This window comes from Zonotrichia albicollis, chromosome 10 (assembly GCF_047830755.1).
Source record: "Zonotrichia albicollis isolate bZonAlb1 chromosome 10, bZonAlb1.hap1, whole genome shotgun sequence".
NCBI lineage: Eukaryota > Metazoa > Chordata > Aves > Passeriformes > Passerellidae > Zonotrichia > Zonotrichia albicollis.
The window spans coordinates 28,302,696-28,325,045 of record NC_133828.1 but is presented as its reverse complement, the minus strand read 5'-3'; the positions used below and the strand labels follow the sequence as shown (position 1 = coordinate 28,325,045).

At 37.6% G+C, this 22,350-nt stretch overlaps 1 protein-coding gene across 7 annotated transcripts in view; it reads right to left on the bottom strand.

Moving 5' to 3' along the window:
- The window catches only part of LOC102061201 (sodium channel protein type 1 subunit alpha), an 89,323-nt gene that overhangs the window by 58,828 nt on the left and 8,145 nt on the right, over window positions 1-22,350 (bottom strand). For all 7 annotated transcript variants that reach the window (XM_074548552.1, XM_074548557.1, XM_074548555.1 and 4 more), the window contains one exon: window positions 4,635-4,950. In XM_074548552.1, coding sequence (XP_074404653.1) covers window positions 4,635-4,898 — 264 coding nt within the window. In that variant the 5' untranslated portion in view covers window positions 4,899-4,950. The remainder of the gene's footprint in view (window positions 1-4,634; window positions 4,951-22,350) is intronic.

The window sequence follows — 22,350 nt, the reverse complement described above, 5'->3', positions numbered from 1 at the left end:
TTAAAAATGACACTTCCTACTAACTCTGTATTTAAGACTACTGCACCTTCATTTAGTCAACCTACATTTTTTAAAAAATCTTTGAACACAAGCATATTAAACATACATCTATTTTCTAACATGCCTTATGGAAAATAACAGCACGCTGGCACAGTTCCAGATTCAGTTGGAAGCTGCTGCTATTTTAGCTGTTCTACTTTCTGCTGCCCTGCATAAGCTGAACCAACAAGACATAAATTCCCTACCTCAGTTTTAATTTTTCACTGAAAGCATCTTTGTGACTTGGGCTTTCAGAATGACTTTGTTGGTCCTCTAACTTCTAGCCTTAAATATGAATTATAACTGTACTTTATTTCTGAAGGAGAATTTTCATTAAAATACAGGTAAGAGCTGATATGTCCTATGTAAGCTCCCTGCTATGCCTGCTAAATCTCACTCCACTCAACCCAGATGAAAGCCAATGTGTAGGCAGTGTGGATGAACATGAAGAATTGTACCCAAAGCTGTCAGGACAAAGTAGACATACACTAAGAAAAGCTAGATAAATTCTAAATAAATTGTAACATGAATATCCTTTTATATGAAGGATTATGTATAGATTTCAGGCCTTATGTTTTATTCATTTTTATAAAGGCACAAAACTGACTCACACTCAAAGTGTTGGAGTGTGAATATAAATTCAGAGTTCCCTGAAAGGAAGTCCCTGATTTTCTGCTTTTGCATCTGTAACCTAAAACCCAATCCATCTTCTGCCATATTGAAATAAAGCCAGAAACTGAATTCTTAGCAGGGTAAAGGAGGAGGAGGAGTGTTTTGAGAAGATGTAGCTAAGAGAGAAGAGTCAACACTGAATAAAGATAAGGTCTCTGAGTACCTCTTGGGATAAGGAGTTCCCAAAACCTTATTTCTCCTCTCCTTCCTCCTAGTTAGCTTTAAATGTAGTTTCTGGAAGGCTAGATTTACTGCACTTTCTGCTACCCCACTGCATTTCCACCTTCTGAAAGACAGGAGCAGATACAACACTGAGCTGGGATCTCAGGGTCTCTGAAAAAGCTCCTTCAGCAGCTAGAATAGGACATTCATGGCATATGAGAAGTTTGTGGTTATCTTTTGAAACAATGTTTTCTGCAAGTCCTTTTTTGCTTTGCTAGAACTTTTCACTTAAAAATTATTTCACAACTATGAAAATATCCAAAATCACTAGTGCATTCAGCTTTGCTGGTGTAATTAATTGAAGCAATTTCACACAATCTTTTTGGGTTTTTTGCAGTCCAAGATTTATGTGGGAAACCCAGGAGTTAGTGTAGTGATTTGATGAGATCAGGGACTGATATCGAATGCCAGGAGAAAAGGAGGCATCTTTGCTGACAGACATCACTCAGATCCTCCTGGCAAGAGGCAGGGCATAGAGTGGCATTAAACAATGTTATATCACTATCACAGCAGGAGGAAAGTGAAATTTTACCCACTTTAGTTCCACCTATTCTCTCCCTCCTCTTTAAGGTAGCAGCCTAGGTTCAGAGGAAAAGAGCCAGCCCTGCAAGTGTGAAACCAAGTGGACCAGGCTTTGATTCATGCCCGCAGGTCAGCATCTTAGGGGATTCCAGCTGCTCTGTTCTCCACAGACAATGCAGTGAGCATTGCTGATCCTCTGTGATGGCAGCCTGAGCATGAGCAGGCACTGTTGGATTGGGAACACACAGATTTGCACTCATACAAAGGCAGAACACAAAACATGAGTGAACTTCCTGTTCACTTTTAATCAATTTTAGATTAAAAAAAAAAAAGAAAAAAGACCATTGCCACCCTTTAGAATGCTAAATTTCACAGTTCTAAAGACCAGCATTATTGGCCACCTCAGTCAGCAGCATTTCAGTATAATGAAATCATAAGTATAGGAGAACATTATTCTATTCTTTTACAATAAAATAATTACGTTGCAAGGGTACGGCTGCTGGCTTTCAGGCTACCTGCAATACAGTGGAAATCAAAAATACTATTAAGTGTATAAACCTGCTGTAATGGGCTGTCCTACTGTCAAACAGCAGTTATCAATATTTTCCTTTTCCTTTCAACTTCAGATCAGTACTGATTACAGATATGTCCTCTTTCATGGTAGGTTTTGCATAGAAGCACACTCACAAAAACATAAAACTATTATACTTATTTGGGTTTACTTCTCTTAAATGTTTTTTTTTTATTTTAAATTTTCATCTCAAGCCTACCTCAGGCACAAATTAGGGCTCTCAAACCACCTCAAAATATGTATTTATTTCTGTCTTATTCTCTATTAAACTGCATGAAATCATGGCACACACAAACCTTTAGCTTAGAAAAAGCAGTCCCAAGGATGGAACATAGAACATTCTAGATGATATTTAAACATTCACTGCATGAAAAACACAGTGATCTTGATCAATCTTGGTATAAAGAATAGGGGAAAAAGAAAAAAAGCAAGAGAGATGCAATATTTGCATATAAGGCAAATGATGGATGATTTCATTAATGACCCAAGCTTATAACAAAAATATTCCTAAAATTCCTATACAGGTTTTCCAAATAAACAGTGACCAGTGCTGTGAGCAACCCTTTGCATTCTCTATTTGAAAGTTTGGAAGTCAAAGTTTTAGATAGTTTCTGTCAACAAATCAGCTATAGTTTATGCAGAGATCTTAGTAGAGCTCTGAGAAAAACAGTGGCATCTGGTAATCCTCTACACTTGCCCTAATCCTTTTTGCAAATAAGCCTTTTCCTTTATTCTGGTGTTTTTCATTAGATCCATGGCATTTCAGATAGATGCTTCACCAGGGAGAAACATAACATCTCTAATGATTGTGCAGCAGCTGTCACACTGTCACTTTGGAGAGGGTGTGCTGATGGACTTCTTGGCTTAACAAGATGGAATTCAGAGAGGGGTAAAGAAGAAGCTGAAATGTTAAACATTACAGAGATAAATACATTGAGCATTCCTATGCATCCTCCTAGGGATGTTTACTCCTGCTACAAGATTTCTCAAATTCTGAGATTTGCAGGAGCATCAACTGCTGCAAATAGTTTCAAAATACAAGTGAAACAAGACATAAGTACTTCCAGAATTCACATAGAGCTAGATAATAAAATTTAGAAAACAGATATTTTAAAGGAAAATGACAGGTGAAAATTTGAAATAGATGTTGATTTTCTGTCAGGAACGTCTATTTTCCTCTTACTGAAGGAAGAAAAAACAAAGAGAACTGAAACAGTTGAAAAATTTTTGCATTGTCTTAGACTGACAGGGCTGTTTCTATTTCTGTCCTGCAGAAGATTAAAGCACGTGCATAGAGAGAATGTGTGGACTTCAGCAGGAAGAGGAGAATCCCATAGGGGATGTGTTTGCACCATACATATTTAGCGTGCAAACAAAAAGATTCTTCCTTTCAAATAGTACAGAAACTTGACTGAATATGCTCAGCTGTTTTCTCTCCATTTCTTGCAATTCTGTCACCAGACCTGGCTGATTTAGCAAGTTTTTGGGAAAAGGGACTGAAAGGATCTTCCATTCCCAAGGGCTTGAGAGGCATATCTATCATGTATCTGTTTTCACTGTCAGAAACGTAAGACAGATTGATTTGGCTGTAAAGGTCCAGGATGAGCTGTGGGCAGGTAGGGATAAAATTATATGGCATATTGTATCATAAACAGACACAATTAGTGCAGAACTCTACAAGGCCTGCTTTTATAGAAACACATCTTTTATCTTTGTAAAAGTAGAACTGTGATTTAAAGATAAATCTTCATATGCTGTGAATGGCAGATAAAGGCTCTTGCAGAGGCACCAGATAATAGAGATAAAAATATTGTTCTTTCACTCAGTATTTTCTCTCTTGTCAAAATAGGACTCATAAATCACATGAAATTTAGCAAGCTGAGACACTTAGAAAACAGTAGTTTGTGAAAGTCAAAATAACTCGTATCTTAATATTTTCAGTTTTTACAATTATAGAATCCAGTAATTAAATTATCACCCAATCTAGCTATAGCTATAGAGCATGAACTTTTTCTGCTGCTTATAGGCTGTGCAACAGGACCATTCTGAAAGGATTCCAGGCCTGCCCAAGGCCAGTTTCACTAAAACTTTAAAATCAGTTTTTATACTTTTTTTGTTACATTCACTGCTTATCTGTTTGCTTTCCTATTGATTTCATAAATTTCCTAAGCATTTGCTACCAAAGCAGATTTCTGTGAACAAAATGTTCTATGCATCAGTTCACACTGTCAGTTTTAAATCTGAAGAACCTTAGAGAATTTTGGTGTACTTAGTATGAATGTATGTTCATTTTAAGAAGCTCACAAAATATATATGTATTACATATCCACATATTTGTATAGCTGTTATATATTGCTTGTAATCAAAGATCCCATATTATGCTTCAACTTTGATGTAAGTGTTCCTTTGATATCAAGTCAGTTATCTCAAGGAAATAAATTTTGAGGTAAATTAAAAGGAAAGAGTGAAAAGCTAGTACCCACTAAGGCAAATGGATGAAAATCAACAAACTGATTTAACAAGCTCTATGATCCACTCCATAAAAACAAAACGAGCATGAAACACACTGCAAACACTGGCATGTGAACAGCATTGATATTAGACTCACTTTTTTATTGATGTAATATGGGTCCATGTCTTCCAAGGGCTCGGACACCATTCCTGGAGGTATGTCACCATATATAAATGGGAGTGTTTTTCCTGCCTCCAAGTCACTGTTTGGTTTTGGCCCATTTTCATCATCGTCTTTGCGATCTGGTTTGGGGTTCTTGGCTTTTTCTGCAGCAATGCGCTGTTCAATAGCTGCAAGAGACTCTCTAGTGAAGAATTGGAAGCTGTCTGGTCCTGGTGGTACAAGCACTGACTGCTCCATCTTTTCATCCTGCACATTTTAATTACCATTTATTCTTCTGCATAGGAAAATACTAAAAGAAAGCAGAAAACAAAATTCAAATAAACATGTTGAAATCACCAAGTAAGAAAGATGTAGTAGTTATTTTCAAGTGCAATTGTTTTGGCTATGTTGAATTATTAAAATACACAATTTGAAAATTATGTAAACAAAGACAGACAAAGTAAGCAGTTTAGTCGGTGATTTGGCATTTGTAAGAAGCACTTTTGTTGTTCTTACACTAGTTATTGGAACTGTAAAAATTTCTGAGCTCCAGGAGTGTGCTAGTCTTTTACTCCAAATAAGGGAAACTATGATAGCTAAGAATAATCAAATACATTCTTTCCTCATAACTCTAGTTATATTATGATCACACTCCTCTGGACTCAATCAGGATTACATTGGTAACTATAAATAGTTCAACAGAGCTAACACAGAAAATTTCACTGAGATCAGCAAAAGTATCAGAAAACAAGCACTGTAAAACCAGAACTTCCATTTTAAAAAAATCAAGTCTGTATTGCATGAAGTATTAAAGTAATGATTCCAAATAAATTTTTGTATGGGAAATTATTTTAAATATGAAGAAGAGCAATTGCTGAGTATTATTTCAGATTAGCTGTTACTGTGTTTGGTTCTTTATAAAATAGTTGTAACTAGAAAATTCTGGAAGTATTTTAGTGTACATATTTATTCATACACTGCCATTGCAAACACAAAACCTGTTGGGAAGAAAAACAAAAAAAAAAAAAAAGGAAAAAGGAATTCTTGTTAAGACTACAGATTTGACATCTTCCATGCTGCTGAATAAATTTCTGATGACACCATAAGACATACAAACGAAATGCATATTTGGGCTCACAGTGGTGCATATATCCCTCATGTCTGAATGACATTCAAACAGTCAAGGTGCAAGTTTCTCTCTGTAAAAAAATTAAAGTGAGCTGATCTCACACCAAACACTAACTATTCACCCATGTAGACACTCATGCCAAAACCAGTTCTGTACATCTTCCCTTGTTTCCTAGAGAAAAGGAATTATACTGTTCTGTCCCCATTGGGGGGAAGGGGGGGGGGGGATATAAGAAAATGTACCTCAGCTAAAAGGGATTTAAAATCCTGCATTTCTCCACACAGAGAGTATCCTCTAGATAATCCTCAGCTCCCTTTGTCATGGTTCTGTTTACTTCTGTGAATTGCCACTTTGGTCACTTAACTATTGAATTTATAAACTCACTATTTGTACACTCTGATACTGGTTCTTAATGTTCAACCACACTTTGTGGGTACTGGGAAAGAAGGAGAAAAATCTATTAGCCACATCACTGAACTTTCTGATCGCAAACTGATCCCCACGAGGGGCACCATGATTTGGAAGATAGATCCTGTACTGTTATCCCAATGTTATGGGGGACACAGCTGTCGGTGGATACCCTTTGCCCTGTGGGCTTCAGGTAGATACAGAGACCCAAGAAAGACAATCAAGCCCTCTGCTCTACTTATTCGGCAAAAGAAGGGGCTAAGACCTCTCCTCTCCTTCTCCTCCTGGTCTACATAGACATGCCTGCCTTTCCCTCTCCTCCTCCTCCTCGTGAGGCCCAGGAGGGAATTTTCCCGTTTGCCATTTCCCTCTGAATCCCTCATTCCCAGTCCAAGGCCGCGCTCGGCACTCCCTGCCCGGTGCACCAATCCCGAAGGGTGCGGGGCAGTGGGTGAGGGTGCTGGACACAGCAAGGGCGATCCCGTGTGCTGCGAGGGAACGGGCAGCCAGCGAGCAGTCAGCAAAGATGAGACCTGAAACCACAGGGTGCTGTGTCAGGATCACCTTTTAGCTCACCCAATGTCCCCACCCAGCATGCAGGACAAGGATTACCTCAGGATTTGCCTGCAGGTGCACAGAAACAAAATGCTTTGCAGCCATTATTTATGTTGCAAAAACATTTGATTCAGCTGCTGTGTTTATAGACCAAGTTTAAAATCAGCAAGTGCTGTGGGCTTTTCTAATAATATGTGTATTTCTTTATATAGAAAGGAACTCTACGTTATTTTTCTATAATTAAGCCTAGAATGTTCTCTGGTCTGTCAAATGTACATGGAGCTAGCTAGCTACACCTTTAGATGTAACTAAATCTAAGTAGGCTGTACTTAACATCTTTCAGGAGGCTTTATGAAGATTACCTACTTTTTATCCTCTACTTAACAGATTAGAGGATGATATCCCAGATATGTTTTCCCCTTCTTCATACATTTCAATGATTAAAAATCTTCAGAATTGCAAATAGAAATCTTATATAAATTTAAAAGTCAATACTAAATACATAGAGAATTTACTACAGTCTTAATCCCAAATCACTTCCATTGCTCATATCGCAGTGCTTAACTACTAGGTTTGTATTTCATTTACTATAGTAAATTGATTTATTCTCACTTATATGTGAGGGGATGGATAAAAATTGATACCAGACCAATTAATCCACTGCTATCCTTCTGATTTCCACCAAGTTATTTATTAAATATTAATTGAATAAGTGCAGATTGCTTACATGATCCAAATGGGCTTCTTTTTTTTCCTTTAGCATAGCACTAGTAATTCAACATAGGAAAAAAATATAAGAATACCCAAAATATTAATTTCTTACCAAGTTCTTTCCTAATCTCTTATAAGGAATGGGTTTTTTTTCCTTCTACATTTCCATGTCCATTTGAGTGACCTTCTTATGAGCAGTGCAAAACATTTCAAATTTTGGAAAATAAGGTACTCAGAGAATAGAATCATTGTTTCTTCTGATATTTCTCAGGCAAAATATATTCACATACACTTTTCAGTATACATTGTTGTAAGCCAGATAACTGCAGAGCACACTCAGCGTGCAGGGATGGGACCATCTGCAGACCACAAGCAGAGTAAGTCAGGAGCTGTTCAGCTGCATTTGTGTGCAAGTGCACAAAGCACAGTGATCTGCCCACGTGTGCCAAGTGTGAGGCAGCCAGAACCACCCTGGACAGCTCTGCACACACAGAGCAGCTGGGTGATACACACACCATCACTGCCCTCCTGGCTGTGAGCTACTGTGCACAAAGAGTCATTTTAGATCTGTGCATTTCTTGAGAACAAGCTATCAAACATCTGTGAGCATCTGTGTATTTTTACAGTCTTCAAATCTCATCTAAATAATTTTTCTAGGCAAAGTAAAGGGACATATTGGAAATAGATGAAGAGATGGTACCTTGTCAAACAGTGTCTTCAAATCAGTTACACACTGCTCCTTGAAAAAGTCAATTAAACAATACATAACTCTCAGAAACAGGGACAAGCTTGAACAAGATTATTTCCTAATCTGATATCATCTAGTATTGTCAGCTTGCATATCCTTCATACCTTCATAACAAGGGTTTCTGGAGTGTTTGGTCAGGAGGACCTTAGCATCCATGTAGAACTACAGTGCTGCAAACACTTAAAGTTCAGCAAGCGAATTTCTTTATATTATCCATACACTTAAATCTGAAACTGAAACATGCTTTGAAGTTTAGTCTTCTGGTATAACAGCCACTAATTAAAATTTAACTGCTTCAAAATAAAGATAAACTAATGAATCTACATGTAAACTCACAGAGCCCAGATCTCTGTGTTATAATAATTTGCATTATTTATTTGCACAGCTTCTCATTACTTTTGATTTATCAATGAGTCACCAGGATTCTTGTCTTCAGCATATCAAATAAATATAATTTACCTTCCTCACAGTGTGGATCTGTGGGAGGAGAGGAAGAAAGTTGTGGGAAGCCACTCCAGTTTTGTATGTGCAGCCTCAGAATGAAGCCTGTGTCTCTACTGTCTGTCTCAGTTATAGGGCTACTGCAAGCAGCAAAGGCAGGTAGGATATCCAGATAACATGCTTGGCAGAAGGGCAGGAATCAGATTGGAATATTGGAACTATACAACTTTTTATGACTCCCTGTAGCTCACATATAAAATTCAATTTAATTCTCATGGAGAGCTTTATAAGGGAAACTTGCATATTACCAGACTGATAATAGGATTCTCCCATATCTTTTTTTACCATCTTCTTGATGTTCCCTCTCAGCATGGATAATGCAGATCTGGCACAAGGGCTCGCTTGCATTACATTACTTAGACTTGGATAACTGCATTTATTTAATGCATATTAATTTTAAATAAAGGGTAGGTGCAGTAATACTGCAGACATCATAATAGGGTACATAGATATGCACTGAGCTATATAAATAAATTATCTGAAATATTGGAAGCAATCAAACAGTACATACCAGTTTAAGTGGGAGTTTATGCTTTGCAGCTGGATATTTCCATTACTTAACCTGACACACAGAAAGGGTTGCTGAAGGGGAGTGATGGGGGGAGAGGATGACTATTTCATTTGCCTCAGAGTTGCAAACAGCCATGAGGTAGCTGTGTGATTCAGGAGGGCAGTTCAGCGCTCAGTCTGGGCTGTCCAACAGCCAGAAAGCAGAACAGACAGGAACAGGAAATGTAGCTCGTGTCTCTGAAATCCACACTGTTGAACCATTGCTTAGCTTACTGCGCAGGAATGAAATCAAGATTAATGGGGTAGAAATAAGGTGTGCAAGAAAACATGGGCTTGGCATCTTAAAGGTAAGCTTTCATTTGGGAAGGCAGTCATGGCTTCTGATCCCTGCTCCTAGAGCTATTTCTCTATTATACCTAGTAAATTCACTTGAGAAAACTCATTTGAAAATCACCAGAGGTATATTACCTGAGAAGAAAAAATGTAGCATTAACTATGAGAAAAGAGGGTTTAGTTCTAGTGTTCAGTCACAACTAACTTTTTTAACTCAGCAAGAAAATGCAAGCATAAGTTTTGAAAAATAAAGCAAAGTAAAATAAGCCAGCCTTCCCCAACAAGATAACTAGCCAGCAAAACCCCCATGCGGGTAAAACCAGGATGTTCCCTGTGAGCTGTTTGCTGCTACCTTTTCTCCCACAAACACCTAGACTTTCAGTCCTGTCCTTTTGTCTTGTTTAGAGGAAATCAGAAAACCATATGATGTAGACACAGTATATTATCCATCTCCATTAGTTATATATATGTATGCATTGGTAAAATTTCTATTCTCAGTATATTTTTAAATTCATCTAATGTATCTCTAAACCAAAATCTAGGTACTAGGCTTGGCTTTAGATTAAAAAGAAATAGCTTGCTTCAGCTTACTGCTTTGCTAGTCTAATTCCAAGTCTAATTAGCTGCAAATGAGTCTTATTTTAGAAAGCTGAAAAACCCAAAATTGGTTATGCAGCTTCATAGAAAGAAAGAAGGAAAATAATTTAATGGGACATGTCACAATGCAGCTGCATTAGTACTCCATCTGAGCAAATGCATTTAATGGCTTAGAACTACTGGACTGCTACCAACTGAATGGATGCTCTGCTTACTCTGTTTCTGCAGCATATCTTGTGCAGCAAATGACTGCAGTACAGAGGAGCAATCTTTCTGCTTTCCTCCATTTGATCAGAGCACTGACCCCTTTTACTGGCAATCTACATTACTAGCTCAAGTTTAATTTTCTTAAACATCTGTTTCTTAAACGTCTGTTTATATTTACCTTAGCAAACATAACAACCTCTTTCTTCAGTTAAAAAAACCAACAAAGCCATGCAGGCTATGCAGTGCACATTACATAATGCTACTGATTCATTTGGCATTAAGCTAAAATTGAATTTAAGACAAGATTTAAGTTCTGGTCTTGGCATATTGCCACGCTTGGGAAAGAAATAAAAGTTGATGGAAAACAGATTGCTCCATACCCTGGAATGATGCAAAATTTGCAGAGCTAACAAACCCAAAAACATTGCCATACTCAAATTAGTGGGTTGCCTGACCCCATTAACAGCACTCAGGTACTAGATATCTCATATGGTCAGTGGAAAGGACAGAAGCCTGAAAGACATAATGACAAAAATTATTTACTTTCTAACAAATTTAGCAAGCACAGATTTCATTCTTGAGGGTTTCCTGGGTCAAGATATCAGATGCAGGAACAACAGGGACACGTTTAACACACAAGACCTCAGGGGGAAAAACTCAATCATAATTAGGGAAACAAAAAGAGTTTCTGCTTTTCGTGCACAATGATGGGGCCACTGTGAAGTAATAAACCTCCCAAATTGTAGAAACTTGTACTTTTTATACAGCAGAGAAGTCCAGACATCATAGGAAAGCAACTTTTGAAACTTACCCCCTTGCTTTACATCCTTTGCACTCAGAGCATGGCCCAGGACATGCCTGTGCAGAGAGGAGGCAGCAGCAGCCCCAGCCCCTGTGCCAGGACTGGGCATCAGCTGCTGAGTTCCTGCAGTGCAGCACCCGGGGGAGGATCCATCTCCCAGGCTGCCTGGGAGAGCAGGGAGTGCTCAAGGAATGGGAGATGCTTCAACCACAAAGCAGCTCTGCAGCCTAGGAAGATCCTCTGCCCCTGCACAACTTTGGGATGGTTCTATCGCCTCAATCCCTTCTGCCTGTCTCAGGTTTTATGAGATGCAACAAATACATGGGCTACATGTGAAATAAGTGTTTTCCAAATGAATTGGTACTCTATATGCTAATGCCATGCAGCAGGTAACACAAGTCTGTAAACTCCTGACATTTGCATTTCTGTTTATGTGGGAAAGGCCCTGCACCTTGGTCACTGGCATCTTCTGATCCTGCTAAGGCAACTCCTCTGCAGTTCTCCCCTCATGTCCCTCTGCATTTTGTGGTTCTGAACACACAAACCACTTTTACCAACAATAAGAGAATTCTGGTGTTTCTTAGTAAGCTTCTTTGAGCTTAACAATTTCCTAATAATATGTGAGAAATGGCTTATTCCCAGATTGGCAATTTTGCTTTACAGTAGCATAATTAATATTTGTTCTTACAGACACAATTTTAGTTCATTTCAAAAACTATTTTAGATATTTTCATGTAGTTCTCAAAATAAAAAATAAAATTTTAGCAAGTCACATCACTGCTGTAAAGAATCTTCTTCCAAAACACAGACCTGGTAAAAAATAAACAAGCAAATAACTCTCACCTATATCCTGATTAGGTTTGAATTGATTTTTAACAAACTTTGAATTAAGAATGATAATCCAATGGAGTTTTGGAAAGTTTTCGTTCAGTGGACACTCATGAGGCCATGATGTCCCAGCCTTGTGTCCAGGCATGTCTGTACATGATGTGGACTAGAGACATGACAATGTTCAAGCCCTGGCACTTTGTCCCCTAGAAGTGGTATAGCTGCCGAGTTCATTTACTCTATTGAATATTAGATATTTAGCTTGTTTTAAGATCTAAAAAGCTCCTACATGGCACTCAGTATTCTCAGTTGCATAAAGGGGAAAACAATCTTGAAAATCCCTGGAAAAAAACCAAAATGCTTATTGTTATTAAATGGTTGACTACCAGCAGCAGCAGAAACATCTGCTGTGTCTGCCCCGTCCTTTGAGCAATGCACTACTGGAAAAAACTTCAGATTTGCCAAGAAAGGCAGGAGTTAGTAATTCTGCAGAAGCAGCAGTTTGAAAGCCATTGAGCAAAGACTGTTAGCCACACTGACTTTCACCTAAAAGCAAATATTCAAGGTTTTTTTGTCTTTTGAGGTACTGGTGATTTTCCAGTCAATTTTGATGGATGTGTAAAGAAACAATAAATAATCCAGTCAAAAACCAAGAGCAGTACAATTATAGACTAAGAAATCTAGTGCTATTGGAACTTTGGAAATTTTTAAAAGCCTATGAGGTCAAGAGAAACAATTAAAGAAATATGCTTCTTCAAAATAAATAAGAATACATTATATGCAGGAACTTTGAATGTTTAGAATGAACTGAATGCTATAAAGTGTACTGAGAAAACAGACAAGATGTAAAGCTAAGGTAATATCAAAAGATAACGCCTATTCAAAAATGGATAAGCATTCATTAGAAATATCTGAAATATTGATATATACTTATTAAGAGCATAAATGATAACAAATTTTGAAGCAAAACTTCCAGTCATTCAAATTCTGAGCCACTGTCTGGTCGTTTTCTGAAGATCAGATAATCTGCTGAAAGCAAGCAAAGTACTTTGTACTTTATCAAATACAGCATTAAGCTATGTGGTTAAACATGGAATTGTAGGGCACATTTAGTGAATATTTTGCAAAGAAGCTATTCTAAAATACAGGTACAAAAACATAAAAAAGGAAAGAGGTTTGAGATCTATAGTTTTTTATAAATATCACTTGGTGCACATCAAATGTACACAAACTCCATTAATGAAGATAATCAAGCAATAAAGTATTTAATAAAGTTTTCTATCTTGTATTCCACCTTGAATTCAAACAGATATATTACAGGGTCTGTATAATGTGAATCTGTTCATGTGGCTCCACCTGTAAGATGAGAACTCAAGTGGGAGAATCAACATGGTAAACTGAAGAGTAAAGCAACCAATATCAGCAAATAATATCTTTCAGTCTCAACTTTTCTGATTGAAAAATACCAGATTTCCCATTTTGTAGGATTTGTGTATAGTGATTAAAATGCTTTCAGTTTTCTCATCCAAACCCACACTTTTGACTTTTCATTAATTTAAAATACTCTTGCATTTGTGATTGAAACTGTTTATTGCTGTTCTAAATTGTAATTTTTAATATTGCATTAGAGATTAAAGTGTTTTGCAATGTTTTTCCAATTAATAATTTTTAGTTTAAAATAGTGAGTGGCAATGCCTTCTGGTACTTTGGCATTGGGTGTCCAGGGCAATATCTTAAATAGTTTAAGGATAAATTATAAATTAGTAACAGTTTCCCATAACTCTTTACTCTACTAATAGCAGACCAGTGTGAAAGTTAGTTCTAGCCCTACCAGATGAGAGAAAGCTTCAGCCACTCAACCTCCCAGAGTCAGGTATTGATTAACAATACACCCAGCTGAGAAAAACGAGGAGAGGCATTCCTCAGCACGTCATGCTTCTTGTCTGATCTCTGATCAGTGCCTCTGAGGACAGGGCACCATTTCCTACCACACTGAGGGCTGAACAATGCTTCTGCAGGTAGTGTATGTGCAATCCAGAAGCTTTTGGATAAATAAGCTTACAGTGAGAAACCAAAGTAGGAAACTTCCTTTATCAAAAACCATTTCTCAATGCACTTGAGCACAACAATAGAAGATACATAAAGATGAGAATATCCAGTTATGAAAAACTAGTGTTAAGTATGTCAATAGTGAACATTGTCAGAGAAGAGATCAATGCAATCTGTGGGGTCATGGCTCTAATGAATCCAAGGACATTTAAGTCTGAGGGAAACATGCACAGTTAAGAAGCTTGAAAATATTCGTGTTTCGTTCATTGTGAGACAAATTGGGGACTTAATATGGTAGATGGAAATTACATCAGACAGATTTTAATTTGACTTTGAGGAAAAAGTATAAATACAGAATAATTTTCAGTACTTAGCAATTTTAAGTAGCAGTGGTTTGTTACACCCATTTATGTAGTTTTCCATATTTATTACTCTTAAAATTTCTTGTTTTCTCTATATTTAAAATTTCATCAGGAAGTATGAAAATGTCATGACAATTTTTGTTCTCCCTTCCTCTCTTACTTTTCTTGCTCAGACTTTTTTCCCTCCATGAAATCTTCTTATCTTTCTGGCAAACCCATGGGGCACATGAGCTTAACATGGTCCTTGAGGGGATCCTAGAGAGTGAGAGGCAAGCTCCCTCCTGCCATGCCTGCTGGAGCCCTCCCAGGCAGCCAGCCTTGCTGGAAGCTGTGCTTTGGGCGTGTTTTGGGCTTGATGGCATCAAGGCTGGGTTTGCAGGTGATGTGGTGGTGAAGTCAGGCTTGCTGAGGCTCAGTGATGAGGGAGTTCTTGGGTGAATTACACACTGACCACAGAAGCTTGAAGCAAGTGGGAAGCGGTGCATGTATGTAAAATATTCCAAAGCCCACTAAGGTCAAAATAAAAATTGTTACCACTGTAAAGACAGTTAAAGCCAAGTAAGAGTGCAAAGCAAAAGGCAATTTTTCAGTGAAAACACCATGATGTGATGCATAACAGGTGGCCAAAGCATAAGACTGTGATTAGACACCTTTAAAAGACTATTCCTGTATTGACTGTGTCGTCTTAGAAGAAAAGGCCTCAGTGAAAAAGTGCAATACATTATATTATAAAATCCTAAAATGTTTGCTTTGAAATATGAGCATATAGATTTATCAGCAGCCATGTGAAATGTTAATATTCTGTTTTACTACCTATCTTGCTCAGGCTACATCTGTACTGTATTTGACAGAGTGCAACCAAAACTGTATTCTGTCCCAAGCAGCTCTTGAGGCAACATGAACCTGCCTGTACTGCCTTTTACAGGCAGTTCTTCTGGACTTGGGAGACAGTATGCTTCCAAATCTACAAATCTGCAGATACTGAGCTTTTCTAGCAAAGCCCCTCCTGAGTTACTTTTGATTTTGTGCCCTGAGCAGCAGACAGACACGCTCACAGGGCAGGCAAATGGGCAAATGGCAAACACCTGTGAAGTTTACCTTTTCAGAGCACCATCAAAGCTGTCCAAACCACATGAACCCTGCTGAAAGTGGGAAGAATGGATAGCTGTAGCTATTTTAGTCTCCAAACTTTCAGACTCATCCTCTTTATCCTATATGTAGTCCAATTTACCGAAGTTATAATTACTTCAGACTTCACTGCCATTGCTGGTGTAAATGTCTTCAGTTTCTATCTGGAGTGATTCACCCCAGACTATGAGTGCTTACCACAGCAGCTCAGCACATGAAATGCAACCAAGCCTAAGGGCTGCTGAGGTTAGTGCAGCCTGTGCTACTAGCAGTCATAATGAATCTGACTCTCATATGTGTCAAATGTCCTTGTCTAAGCTTTGGAACCAAACTATAAATCATACTATACTCCTCCTGCTGCCATACATACCTAAGGTCTGTTTAACATCATTCTTACAAAAAACCAAGAAAGTTTCTTTGCCCTTATCAAGAAACACTGCCCTTATTAAGAATTATTTTCTAGCTAGTTTCTAGGGCTCCATCATCCTTCTGTATAAATTCTCAGAAAGCAGACTGATTGCCTCTCAGAGGCCCTTAGCAGCCTTTCTTCATTATCTCAAATTTCATTTTTTAGATGTTAAATCCATTGTTTAAATTTTCAATTTACATCAACACTGTAATTTTGAAGTCCAGTTATATGTAGGAGATGCAAATATCTGCAAAGATCCCTCATTTTGCCTATGCTCCTTTTAACCTCTTCCTTTTCAAGACACCTTCCAAAACTGTCCAGTGGTTTGGCTGCTCAGCTACCAAAACTACTTCATCACCTTAAAGGTCTTCTTTCCCTCTGTGACATCTGAGCATTTTTCCTTATACTTAGGTTGGGAGACAGTGTACTTTCAAATCTCATTCAAGTATCATGGCTGGAGCAGCAATTCCCTCCCTCTCTGTGTTTGGATAGCACATTGAGACTGTGATCCTGCATTCCATGTCTGAACTCCTCCCACTACAGACACCCAAAGGTTCCAATACATCATTTCAAGGCAACCTGCAATGCTGGTCACAAATTGAAATAGAATAATTTGCAGGTAAGAACCTGGATGTTAATAAGTGTTAAAATTCAAGAGTGTGTACTTCAGATAAGCAATATGAAGGAATGGGCTCAGAATTGAGTCTGGCACAGCCAGAGAACAGGAGGTTTTTAATAACAAAATTCCTGAAACTTCCAGAAGTAAAATACACCCTACAACTCTGCAACATGGAACTTTAACAGGGATGATACAAGAATGTCTCAGAAAATCTGATTTTTTTTTTTTGTTGTAATCCCCCAAAGCAGTTAACAAATACTGCTTCAGTAAAGTCACTTGAATTAAAAGCATTACACAGAGGCACAGACCTGCAGCTCTCTAAAGAGAAACAGCTTACTTTGTGAACTTCACTTCAGAATACTGCTAATCACAGTTGCACTGCCCCCAGCCATTATTTAGCCATCTTCACATCTTTTCTCACATGAAAGAGAGAAAAAGGCTCATATTTCCTATCTGAAACTTATCTGAACAGACAGCTAAAGGCATAACCCATCCTTTTCCAAAGTGCTAAGTAATCAGGAATTCACACAAAAGTCAGTATAAAGTTCTTGTCACTCTGTATAGAAGTACTGTATTTTTTGCCTCAGCACTAAAATACAGACTTATATATATAAGTTTAGACATATAATATGAAATTTCAGCCTTAATAGCACAGTCAATCTTACTTTAACCACAGGAGGAAAAAAAAACCTCTTCCCAAAACTGACCAGTTTCCTGCATTTCAGAATTCTGCAAAGCATATAACCCCGAGAAATAATTGTCACTGCGACCTGCAGAGAAATACCAGGTGCAAGGCAATCAAAGCAAAAGGGAGAGAAAATTTTGAATAAAACACTATTAGAGAGCAAAATTGAGCTTAATGTCCTGAAGACAGATTGCTTTGGAATAAAGAAATACCTTTTAAAAATAAAATTTGGTGTTTAGTACTCCTCTTTTAAAAGATTGATTTTAAAAGATTGATTAATTTGCATTTCCTCAGCCTTTATTTTTTTTCTCTTCTCCCAAAACTCATTGTTATTGTCTAGGAATTAGGCATGCAGACATAAGAGAGCAAGTATTGTACCATCTACTTTGCTTTCTCTTGCTAGCAGATCTCATATTTTATCATTCTCTACTCTTGGGCAGTAAGGATTTTTATTTCTCCCAGCAGAACCATTAAATATTATTTAGTGCTGGTTCAGCAGCAGTCTGAACTGAGACTTCACAGATGTAGAGCAGCCTGCTTGAGGGGAAGGCAGAGGGCAGCTCTGAGGTCAATGCCCACAGGTGGCAGACGGGCGGGCTGTGCAGCAGCTGGACACACATAACCCACAGCAAACCACCAGCTGCCCTGCCTGAGACACAGCAGAACTCACCAGGCTGCTGCTCAGGGTTCCCAGGAGCTGTAAGGATCCTCAGGAGTGGCACTACATCCAGCATTTACCAGTTTTCAAAAAGCTCACCCCAGAATGTGTGTGCCCCCTGAGCTGCTGGGCAGTGCCAGCTCATGGCCAGCCAGTCCTGGTCTTAGAATGAGCCAAAATGAGTAAGATGTAATATACAGATAATTTTTCTTGGAGTAAAAATTTTTCTTTCAGATGAGATGCTTCATTATTTCAGAGTAGTTGACTTGTAGTATTTTGTTCTGAGGCAATATGAAGTTATGAAAACATAATAAAGGGTCATCCTTTCTGGTTTATCCCCCCAGTGTGTGTAAAGAGAAAATAAATTGAACTGGAGGCAAAAATACTGAGATGGAAGGTTTCTAGATTACACTTGGATCACACAGTTCCTGTTTAAGAAAAAAAATAAAATTGTTGTATAACTTCTTTTTCAATTAAGCATTGTCAATGCACCCACTATGGAGTTCTGAACAGTTCTCTGTCTCTATCCATCAACTGCACACTTTAAGATATATATATATATATATATATATATATGGCACTATTTAGGTTTCATTTTAGAAAATAAATGTATCAGACTGGGTTTCTCAGCTGTGAAAAATACTGAATATGAACATTAAAAATAGAACTTTAAAATGGCTCCGGTACACTCATTTTTTTAATCAGATTCAGAAGTGTCCTAGTTCTTTCTATAAAGAAAAACTATCAATTTAAAAATCTTTTTAATTAAATGTGTACTATTCTCCAGACAGTATGGAAATTTGATCAGATTTGCAAATATCCTTTTTCTACCCCTAGGATTCACACACTTGCTATGGTTCACTAGTAAAGACTATGTAGTCTAAAAGAAACACTAAGAAATTACATTTTAAGGGCACATTTTCTGCTCTTGGTATATTGGAAGCATTTCAGAGTGCATATACCCTAGGATAAATATTTTCAGGGGATGTTTATATGCTTTTATGCAATCCTAGTGAAGATAGCTTTTAGTGGACCCTATATAATTTATTGTAAACTACCTGTTACATCTCAGATATCTACTTCTTTTTGTGGACTCACAGAAAAACCAGGTTGGAAAAAAGAGATGAAGGGCCATCTAGTTTATCTTGCTGCCCAAGGCAAGTTTGCTATACCTATTTCCCAACAGATGTTTCATCTAACCTCTTCCTACAGACCTTCAGGACAAACATGACAGATTCTTCTGACATTCTGCTACAGCTCTCCACTATCTGCTTTAGTAAAATGTTTTTTCTCACATCTCATCTGGGTGAGCCCATTTCTTCAGTCTTCACTTCCTGTCCCACCCACTCTGGACACAGAGAGCACAAATCATCCTCAGCATTCAGCTTCTGGTGATCCACCAGCCCCTTCACTCCTGTTTCCATGAGTGGGCTCACTCCAGGGATCCTGCAGAGCTACTCAAAGAGCCCTGCTGAGGCATCCCTAAGAGGAGCACCTATCATCTGCATTCAGAAACACCTCCAGCACCATTTTCTCTTAACAGATTCATTTGACAATAATTTTAATCAAAGAAGTGAAACCCTACAAATAAAAAAAATGAAGGCTCTCACTCTGAAGGAAACAACATTTGGTAACAGTACTGTAGTTGCTACTTTGATTTGTCGTCTTTGACAATGCCATTATTAGATAGTTATTAAATAATTGAGTCACACAGTTCTCTGCATTTACTCCTAAATTTTTATTTCTGACCTTGACAGGATTTGAGGTTTTGTTTGGTTTTGCTTTGTTTCACCAGGAGGATGATAATCAGGTTTTTAAATTTGTGTTACAAAGTAATTTTAAAAAGCCAATTCTAGTAGTAAATTAGACAGTGTCTTGAAGGAGTAAGAGAAAGATGATGATTGGTCTGCATGTTTACAAGGTACTGATATAACTTACAAAGACAGAGGGAATTAGAAGGGAGAGAGCTTGGAAGCTCAAACTGAGCGGGGTGTTTCTGAGACTAAAAATATAAGGGTTTTGTCCTTTTCTCAGAGACTTGTGGAAAAAAGAGGAAATTAATTAAAAAAGGGGGTGGAAACACTTTAAAGTAGAGCAGTGGAAGGACGGTTAGAGATCCACTAGATACTGCTGAGACAGAAAGCAATGGAAACTTGGGTTCTGAAAATGCAATGTAATGAGAACTTCATGGCAGAAAGAGGAAGGAGAGAGAGAATTTCTGGGGCTGATAAATTACAACAATAAATAGCAGTGTGGATGAATCAGAACTGTAGATTTTCAAATTATATTTAACATGGCAGGGAAGGGTTCTACCCAGATTTTCTTAACAAGTGCAAAATAAAATCAAATTTTATTTTACAGAGCTAAACAGAATTTCAGAAGAGCACAAAAGGGGATCTGAAACCACTACACACTGGTGAAATGGAAGAGACAGAAATAATGACTCAATAATCAGTAAAGGACAGCAATCCTAAAAACACTGAATACCCATGTATTTAGTAAAACATCACACTGATTCTTTCAACAAATATAACTCATATTGAATAAAACGAGATCAGTGTATTTTACAGAAATTGGACTAACCCCAGTATGACTGAGTGATGATCTCTATGTCCATGGTTGCTATTTGATTAATTTCTTCACTCATACCAAAATTTCAGTTGTTTCCATCCAACTTCTATGTGTTTTTATGGATAGAAATCTACAAAGAATAAGCCTACAACTAGAAAAATGGAAGTAACACACCAGAATTACTGGGCTTTGGGAAAAAAACATCTAGAGAATTTGCATGATATTGCCCATCTCCCTACAATATTATATTCAGTCAGAAATGTCAGCTGTAGATTTTAATAGTTCAAATTTACTCAAAGGTTCTTTTCCCCCACATTTTAGAGCAGTTCAGCTCTAGGATTTTTTTTCTCTCTTGTAGCAATGTGATCTCTTAGGTGCTCTAAAGTATTATGCTAAAAAAAGCATAATGGTATTCCTTCTCTAGTATGTCATACTGTATCCGTAACACTGGTTGTCTGAGTTTAGAGGAGTGAATAAATATTGTTCAATTTTCAATTTAGTTTTTCTTCTGCTGTAGCCATTTTGGCACCAACAGAAAGTCTACAGGTCAAATACAGGACTCTTGAGGAATCCCATTGCCTCCCACCTGCATAAGCTGTTATCAATGAAGAAAAAGAAGGCAGAATATGCTTCTGTTACTGGAAAACAATCCACAATTCTCTTAGTGGTATATAGCCCAGAAGACACAATATGTTTTCCCATAGATGAGCTGTGGGGTTGGAGCTCAGAAAATGAATAAAATGAAGGAAAAGACATTAATCCATGAGACTGACTGCCACAATTCTAGATGCACACAGAAAAATAAGGTCAAAATTTCTGCCTTGTCTCAAAAGAATTTGCAAAGTACCCACTTCTCCTGATTATTATTAACAGACTATTTCTCACAACTAAGGGCAGGAGAACCCTCACACTTTGCTAATTTCAGTTCTTCAGTTTCAGGCAGCCAAAAATGGTAGAGAAGGATTTGTAAAATATAATTTAAAGGAAAAAGTTCAATGCTAAGCCATGTGGGTTTGCCCATTAAATATGGTACGTTCTGCCATGAATGTAGGAAACTCTGGAATTAGAATTCACATGCTGGAAGGATGCAGTGCAATGTGGAAAGCAGCAGCACTGCCATCCTTAGAAGTCAACAACAGCCAGTTGTCCTTTAAACTGCTTGACATTGGGTAGTGCACTGAGTGCATATTCGTAAATATTGGGAAGCTTTTCTAGCTCAAGGCCATCTTCATTTTAAGAATAAAAGAATCTGTAATTGATTTTAGCTTCTCAGCTGGTGATGATTACAACTTCTGAAACTTCAAAGCAAGTTTATGTTTTTATATAATTTCAACACAGGTCTCAATGACCAATACCCTACCCTTGCCCCTATATAAAGTATTGTTTCAAACAGCTGATAGGATATATATTTTCTTGATATACATTTATCTATATAATTTTTCTGTAAGTCATCATAGACTTTTACATTTTTTATTTTTGGCACTAGACAGTTTGCAAATTGCTGTTGTTTTCCTAGAATTTCACTAGAATTGTTCTGATTAGACTATGTCTTATGCAAGCTCTTAATTTCCTAATTCCCTGCCCCACTCCCCTTGATACTTCCTTCAAAATAATAAAAACTTTCTGACAAACTGAGGACAACCAGTTTAAAGCTGCTTGTCTCTAACTTGCCTCCCTCTGTCTAAATATTTCAGCAAATATTCAAGATCACACAAACTAGGCTCAGCAGAATAAAGTATCAGGATGTCAGTCTTGACAGCAATCCTGTTATTGTTTTGCATTAGATTTCAGAGTAATTTTTAGCACAGCCTTTTTTCTTTTGTGCTTGACATCAACACATTGGTCAGGCATGAAAAGCACAATAAACAAGTTCAAAAATGCAACACTAACATCAGCCAAG